This window comes from Lolium rigidum, chromosome 1, assembly GCF_022539505.1.
Source record: "Lolium rigidum isolate FL_2022 chromosome 1, APGP_CSIRO_Lrig_0.1, whole genome shotgun sequence".
NCBI classification, from domain to species: domain Eukaryota; kingdom Viridiplantae; phylum Streptophyta; class Magnoliopsida; order Poales; family Poaceae; genus Lolium; species Lolium rigidum.
In genome coordinates, this window is record NC_061508.1 from 210,621,161 (window position 1) to 210,629,413 (window position 8,253).

An 8,253-nucleotide genomic window follows, 5' to 3' on the forward strand; every position below is an offset into this window, starting at 1 on the left:
CTGATTATTATACTACGTACTTCATATTAGTGGTTCACATAACAAATACTGTAGAACAGTCAACTTAGGAGTTATGCTCAGTCAAGGTTCAAGAAAACGTTATGCGTAATCGGTGCGGTGGCCTTCCGGTTAGTGCTTCAGCATGCATAAGCGGTGTTTTTTCCCTCTTTTTTCCGCTTTTTTCTGCTTAAGCGTTTATGCTATCGATCGCGAAAGGCCTCCGCATTGCGCTTTAGCGCGCATAAGCGACGTTTTTTTCCGCTTTCCTGAACCTTGGTCGCAAGATGCGTACCGAACTTCCATAGCAATATTAAGCTCGAGCTTCACTAAACATTAGTTAGGCACTTAAGCTCGATACAGTTTTTGGTTGTAACCAGGCGGGACCAAGCAACGGTAATCTTTACTTTAGAGTCGTTGGAGGCCTTGCTGCCGTGAAGAACACATGTAGCTTTACTCATTTGGCATTCTTTGGCTTTGAACACCACCCGACCACTTGCAAGGATAGCACCAGAGCGTGAGTAGGTATGTATGAAAACTTTGAGCATTCCTTGTACAGAAACAACACACCTTGACAGATCGAGGTAACCATGTGACTCTTCACTCGTTGTTCCTTCACAAACCATTCGCCCTGTCCCATTCTTTGAATCAAATAGGACAACTTTCCGAAAAGGATCCTCCCAAGGTAATGTAGAACAAACAACTTGTCCGCCATACTTAAAAGGCGACCCTTCAATAGCATGAACACCCACCACAGTGGCCTGGCATGACCGTTCGAGTTGTTCGAAGCATAACTCCATTTTGCACAAGCGGTTGGAGGGGTAGGAATAAAAATGGTCAAGATTGCGAGGATTGTTATATCGTAAAACTCTACTGATCAATGCTCTACTCTCAGGCTGTCCCCTTAATTTCAGTTGGATTTCTATTTCGACAGGTTCCTTGGACATAATTGCACGACAAGGGCCAGTCAAGTGCAAATAAGGATTCTGCAAATCTCATCGTTAGTCCGGAACTAATCAACAAGCAGGCAATAAGAACAGTAAAACAAATACAAAGAATACGATACTTACATTTTTAGTGAGGGTCTGGTAGCAATGGCTTGTGCGATAGAACAGAATATTGCGTTTGTTATCCACGTAGTCTCGCGCCGCAACCACGCCGTACACATACAGTGGCCACTTCAGGTGTTTTATTTTAGCAATTTTGATAGAATAGATCTGTAGGCTTCCGACACGAGCAGCCCCAAACGGGACAAAACCCGGTGCGCAGTGTGTAAAGAGCATTGGACTGAAAGTCGCTGCACTCATGTAGCACCCAATTATTAGTAAACTGTGTATGGCAAATACTCTAATATGAATATGAATGGACTAACTAAAGATAATGTGGATTTTACTCGATTGATCAGCTACAAAACATAATTTATTTGGCTACATACTGCCGGTAACATTGCTAAAGCGGGCTCCATCCACACATTGTACCCAATTTTCATCTTATACTCAGTTAAAAAAAATGTTCACCTTTTTGTGTTTTGTTGGCTCTATGAAATTATATCCTAGTATATGAAAATCAGACTAGTGCAAATTGTTAGAATATATTAGAGTACTAAATTTTAGTGCAGCATCAGGATGGACCTGGTAGTTTAACAGTCTAGTACTAATTGTCTTACTAGCTTCGCTAGAAACTGGACAGGAATGGATGTTGCACTTGGACTGTTGCCTATGCAAGTCAGCCTTAACCTAGTCATTTCAAAGATAGTTGACCCGTTCACTATTGCCTTAATATAGTTAGTTCAATATATATTGATCTGATTCCATCTGCTACTTTCAGATTTAAACGAAATAACATGAATTTACTGCTGAACACTGCTTGAAGGGTGTGAACTGCTTTAGTTCTTTCATGCTTTCTCTCTGTTGTACCTAAAGCACTTATTAGTTTAGCTCCTTTGTTTTCTGTACTCATCTTGGCAATAAAATACAGCAGGAGCTACCCCTACGGTTGATATTAAACAACTGACCAGCATATATCGTTATGTTGTTTTTACCAAAACCTCTAGTCGAGGGTCAAAAGTCTTCAATCTGTACAAATATTTGAGTACCAATTCTTGTTTGAGCAATTAGTAGTAACTTCCTTCCTAATTGTACTAATGCTTTGAGGGAATAATTCAACAGGGAAATGAGTAGCTGATATTCTTGTGGCATGGTTAGCATCTTCACTGTGGGAAGCTAGTTCTACTTTGATGTTGGAATTAAACTTGATCGTCAAGTGACTCGAGAAAATCCAGCAGGGATTTCTATGGGCAGGACATGCCGAGGCCAATGGAGGCAGCTGCCATGTGAACTGGCGCCGTGTCTCCTGACCAATGTCGCTAGGTGGCCTTGGCACCCACGACCTGGAGCGAACTGGCCCCACCTACGCTTATGCTGGCTCAGCCACATACGAGAATCATGCGTGGAGTGGCCTTGACCTACAGTTCACAACGGAAGAGCGCTCCCTTTTCTTCGCCTCCACCACTATGACCGTGGGAATGGTTAGATCGCCAAATTCTTGGGAGGACCGCTAGATAGAGGGGCGCTCCATCAGCGATATTGCGCCCCTCCTCTACGCTGCATCCCCAAACGGCGCAGAGGAGGCCGCCGCCGATGATCTGCTGGCAAATCGATGGGCGTAGTACATCATGGAACCCTAGGCATCCAAGAAATTGGCCAGTACCTACAAATCTGGCTCTTGATCCAACAAACGACGCTATTGGCAAAACCTGATGACAAAGGGTTAACCTTGTATGCCCATGATGATGGACTTGGGTTACTAGGAAGGAGGACACTGGCGAATCAACAAACCGGACAGCCAAACTAGGCAGCCGACGAAAAGTATGATCAAGGGCGAATCGCCAAGATTGTATTATATGAAACTAGGGTTTCAGGGTGTTTCGTTTAGTTGAATCTGTCCCTCCTCGGTGGCTCCTCCTAGCCCTTATATAGTGCGCTAGGTCTCATAGTCCACCTCGAGGTCATGTTACATCATAAGTCGGTTCACCCGATATGGGCCTAGCTTTCCTAATTTACATAATGTCATTATTTTCAGCTTCATATGGATTTCTTCATGGGCTTTGTACCAGGGACGCCAACGTTAAGGACCCGATATGGCATATCCATGTCACCTGACAAGATGACAAGGAAGTGGACCACGAGTGGTATCTACTCTGCACAATATGCTTACCTAGCAGCCTTCCATGGATAAATCTTTTGCAGAGCTTGCAAGCTCATTTGGAAGAGCTAGGCACATCCATGTGTGAAGTACTTTCACTGGATGGCCAATTTTGACCGCAGCTGGGTGGCTGATCGCCTTGCATGCCGCGGTCTGCAGCAACACCCGAGGGTACCTCTCTACAACCAGGAGCCGGAGACAATGCGCCACCCTCATCCTCGAGTGCCCCTTTTCCCAGGCAGATCTGGCATGAGATCCTATCATGGCTGTGCATGACTTGCAGACCACCATCCACTGAATGGATTGGTGGCTCAACGTGAGGCAGAGCACCTCGAAGGCAAATGTACAAAGGCCTCGCCTCTGTGACCTTGCTCACACCTTGGATGATACGGTCATATGGAAGCATCGTAACAAATGCATCTTCGACCAAGCGTGCCCATCTATCAGCACGCTTGTCAACAGAATCAAGGAGGAAGCAACACAATGGGCTAAGGCAGGAGCCACTGGGCATGGAGTTGTGCAACCAATGACCTGGATGTGCACTAATTTTTTTGTTTCGTTCTTGTTTGTGTCTCACCTCCTAGGAGGACTGTAACGAAAACCCTACCCTTACAATGAAATGAAACGGAAAGGTCTTTTAAGTTTCCTCAAACCTAAACTTTTTTTTTGTAATCAAATTCTGCAGACTTATTTGCCCAATAATGTAATGTAATGTAATGAGGGTGTTTGAATTATGTTTACTTCTGTTTGTTACGTTGCTGTTCTGTACAAACTACAGTCTGCTGTGAAAGAGACTGCCATAATGATTACTGGTAATCCCTCGCCAGCTATTGTATTGGTATGCAAAATTTTGTATTATTGTCAGCTACAGTATTGCAGTCTTGGAGAATTTTTTTTCATAGATGTACCAATCCTTTTTCTTTTGATCGGAGTGGAGATTTTTGGCTCCCGGGCTCCAGTGATCTGAGCACGGGCGGAGCGTAGTGGAGGCGAAAGTGGCCACCCCCCCCCCCCCCTTTCAAAACAAAGTTTACTCTTACTATGTCCTCTAACTCAGCCCACGACGGAAGGGAATAGAGATCATCATGCGTTCGCCGATCTCCATGGCGAGCTCACTCAATCGCTAGGTCTCATGTCAACCCCCATCCTCGCCCCTCGATCCCCCCCCCCCCCTGGTGCTGCGCGACGCCATCCAGCACCGTGGGCGGCTGCTGCTCCGCCCAGCCCCTGCACCCAGTGCCCCAACCTGCACGTATGCCACCGGCCAGCGGTGGGCACCAGCGCCCAGTTTATGTATGTATTTCTGACTCTGATCTTTTCATTGAAAATTGGGTTGCATCGGTAGTTTAGAAGTCCATTAATCCACTGAATTGCTCAAATTTCTCAATTAATGCATTAATTATTTATTTTTTATATAGGGAGTAATGGGGAAACAGAAGGTGATGAAATTTTTTTAAAGCGAAACGAAGAAGCTGTTGAACTCCATTCCTGATGCTATGGCTATGGAATATGTAAATCAAAAGGAAGATGGAGATGGATAGGAAAATCAGAGGCAAAGATGTACGAAGAGCATACTTGAGGTTTGGTCCTATGCAGCCTAAACTGAACACCTAGATATAATTATTGATTTTAAAGCTAAGAAAAACCATCTCTAGCTAGGCTTTATATGCTGTCTTTTCTTTTGGAGCATCCAAAATACAGTCCATAATGCTGGGGTGTATTCTAACCTGTTATGTCTGTTGCATTTGCGAGAACAATGCCCTATATATCATAATGACATTGCCATCTATTAGTATATAACATATGTTATATAAAATGCCCCATTTTTTTATGCTTCTTTGATGTTTTCTATTGAGTTGGGCCCCTCTTATATTTTGCTCACGCTCCGCCACTGTATCTGAGTGGAGATTCTTGTGTATTGTATTAATATAAGCACTATCTAACTTTGATTTTATTTTTCTAAATTCTGAGTGGATATTTTTGGCTCCCGGAGGTTTGCTTGAGACAATCGTGCAGTAACAAGAAGAAAAGCATGCGAAAGTCAGATAAGCTTACTCACTCAAAACTTCGTATCCCTTGCCAAAACTGGATTCCCATCTGGCAAGGTGTTCAGCGAACTCCTTCTTCTCAGTCTCCATGGAATCCTCCTCCTCTTCTTCTTCCTCCTCCTCCTCTTCTTCTTCTTCTTCCTCTTCTTCCTCCTCCTCTTCCTCCTCCTCTTCCTCTTCCTCTTCCTGCCAATCCATCTCTTCATCAAGCACCTCCGTGGTTGGTTCGCAGGAGATCGATTTCGATTTGAGATCGTGCTCTGATCCCGGGCGAAGCATCTCTTCTTGTCGCTGCGAATTGGCGTGCTGCGAGGAACGTCTCCGCCGGCTATAGAAGAGCGGCGTTGGTAGCGGCTGCAACATGGACGAGATTTTGCTCGCCCCTTCTTCTCCCTGGTTTTCCTCGCCGCCGCCGGCGTCAGACATGACTCCTCTTTTTCCACACGAACCAGCTAGGGAGCACAGACACGACGCTCTGGGGTGCATTATATTCCGACTCAGGCCCGGCCCGTTCGGGGCCTTCGGGCCTGTTCGGTTCGGACTCTTTTTTGTGACGTAGTGTTTGGATGCAGTGAATTGGCCTCTGAATTCGGGAATTGGAATTAGAACCTCTAATTCTAATGTTTTGATGGGGCGAGGAATTAGTTCCTAGAATCTGGTGCGAATTCCATCCCGCCCCGCCCGAAGCGTTTTTCTCAAAGGAACGATTCGGAGGGTCGACCCTCCATATTGGCCTGGAATTGGCTCTCCTCGCCCGCGTACCCCTTGGCATACGAAGCCTCCCGAGTTCCGTTGCCTGACTTACTCGACCCCAGTACTCCGGCGACCAGGCCCTGCCGGCGACGGTATGTACCATCCCCGCCCTCCTCTCCCTCTCCCCGCCCGGCCGTCCTCTTCCAATCCCAGATTTCCTCTCGTTGACCCCTACCCGCCTCTGGTCCGGCTCTGCCCCAAACCCTAGTTCCTGGCCAATGGCGGCTGAACGAAACAACATCGGTAGACGTGAAACGGAGGCAGCTGGAGGAAGTGGCGATGGTAGGGGATAGGCACAGCGAATCTGCGATGGTTTCTGGCCGAGTCTGTCATGGACTGTACACACGATTTATCTGGCAGGAGTATTCATGACGAAATGATTTGCTTTCTTTTTCAGTTGCAGCCTTGCAGGTTCCTTCGGTACAGCGGAGGCCACTCAGCTATAACCATTAAAGCGTGTCTCAGTTTCTATATGCATTTTTATTTTCACTACCCCTATTTGATGTGTTCTACCTAGTTGAGTTGATGTGTACATGCTTTTGTCATATGGTTATAAATTCTCATTCATGTAAAAATGATGTGTAGGAGTATTGTAGTTTTATTACGTCTCAACAAGACTTGTACATCCTATATTTTTTCTACATTTACGCCAAGTTTATATTGTCGAAACTCAAGAAAACATTAAATTCCAAGGTTTGTACATCCAAACAGAAATTGGAATTGAGTACACACTTTGATTCCGACAACAAATTCCAAGTGCATCCAAACGACAAAATTTGAATTAGAAGCCAATTCATTTCGATTTTGGATTTGGAATTCCCGATCTAATTCAATTCTAGATCCAATTCACTGCATCCAAACAAAGCGGAGGGAACCTGTTCGGTTCAGACTTATCAAGCGCACAGATGCGATTTTTAGGGTGTGCTCGATAAAAAAAAAAAGATGCGATTTTTAGGGCAATGTGAGATGCTAAGTAAAGAAGGGCAAATTGTATAGATGCTAAGTAAGTAGTGGCAAATAGTAAAATTTCCCTCATAGTTTTTTTTTAAATAATAATTTCCGTGATAGTTGATACCATCACCACCACACATGTTCTTTTGCGGCCATGCTGGACGCAGCATGGGGAGGCATGGCGAGTGGTGGGCCAGCTCTATCATTGACATGCTGACGGTTGGCCACGCGGATGTAAACCCGTCGATTACCTCTGGTTAATCTGTGTAAATGCATGTGTAGTCGCGGCGAAGGTTCCTAGTCACATACGAAGGTGTCTCGCCTAGCCGCGTGAGCATGCACGCTGGCGATAATGTGTTCCACCGCCCCCTCGCCTACCTCCGTTGTATAAAAATGTGTGATTCGAGTGGCGTCCCCCTCACACACATCGTCGCCGCACCCACAACCCTAGCACCACCAAGCTCCGAGATCCAATATCCTTGCCGCTATGTCGAACCGACGCCCCACCGGTGCCGCCGCTAACGGTTTCGAACACGGCAGACTCACAACCTACGAGGCATGGGCTCTATACGAGGCGCGCTACCATGTACCTCCTAACATGCGCGGCTCCCAAATCTCAATCAGCGGCAACTGGAATATGGCGACCAACAGAGTCGGCATCTTGTTGGTAGGTTTGACCTTGTCACTAAGAATGACCCGCTGTTGTAAACTGGAAGTGGCATGGTAAAGACCATGAGTAGGAAGCTTGATGACCTTTCCTCAAAGATCATTTTTTTTTTGGGAATGTTCCAAATCCCAAACCACATAAAAAAAAGTTCCCTTAATAATAACAATACCTCAACTGATACAGGAGAATATTTCCGTTAGAGTTGTATAGTCCCTTTTCTGTTATTCCGCAGTGTATGAGGGGCTTACCTGCACATTGTCACACATGTACATATACTGGCCTATGGCCCTCTGTGAATACTAGTTGCTATTCCAATATGGTATCAGAGCTCATGGTCTAGCTCTTTGCACGTTGCAACTCCGTCCTCGATCCGCGCCGCCGCCGATGATCTTTTCGGCCGCCGCTGCTCCACTTTCTTCTTCCTCTCCTGCTCTTGTCGGGATCGAGTTCTTTTCCAAGTAATTTAGGCCTTTTTCGTCCAAATCGAGCTCCAAATCGAATTTCCGCCGCCGTGCTATCTCCGGCTGGCCCCAGCCCGCGCTGCTCCGGCCGCCACCGCGCTGCCCTCGACCGGCCCTGGCCCGCACAGCTCTGGCCACCGCCACGCTGTTCTCGGTCGGCCCCGGCCCCCGC

The 8,253-nt window shown here is 46.3% G+C and overlaps 1 protein-coding gene across 1 annotated transcript; it reads right to left on the reverse strand.

The window, feature by feature from the left end:
* Positions 1-295: 295 nt before the first annotated feature.
* LOC124683060 lies at positions 296-5,696 on the reverse strand. Its single transcript, XM_047217637.1, has 3 exons — positions 5,261-5,696; positions 1,068-1,294; positions 296-983 (listed from the first exon to the last, which is right to left on the reverse strand). The coding sequence occupies exons 1-3, from the start codon at positions 5,673-5,675 to the stop codon at positions 327-329; spliced, it is 1,299 nt and encodes a 432-aa protein (XP_047073593.1). The 5' UTR covers positions 5,676-5,696; the 3' UTR covers positions 296-326.
* Positions 5,697-8,253: the final 2,557 nt, after the last annotated feature.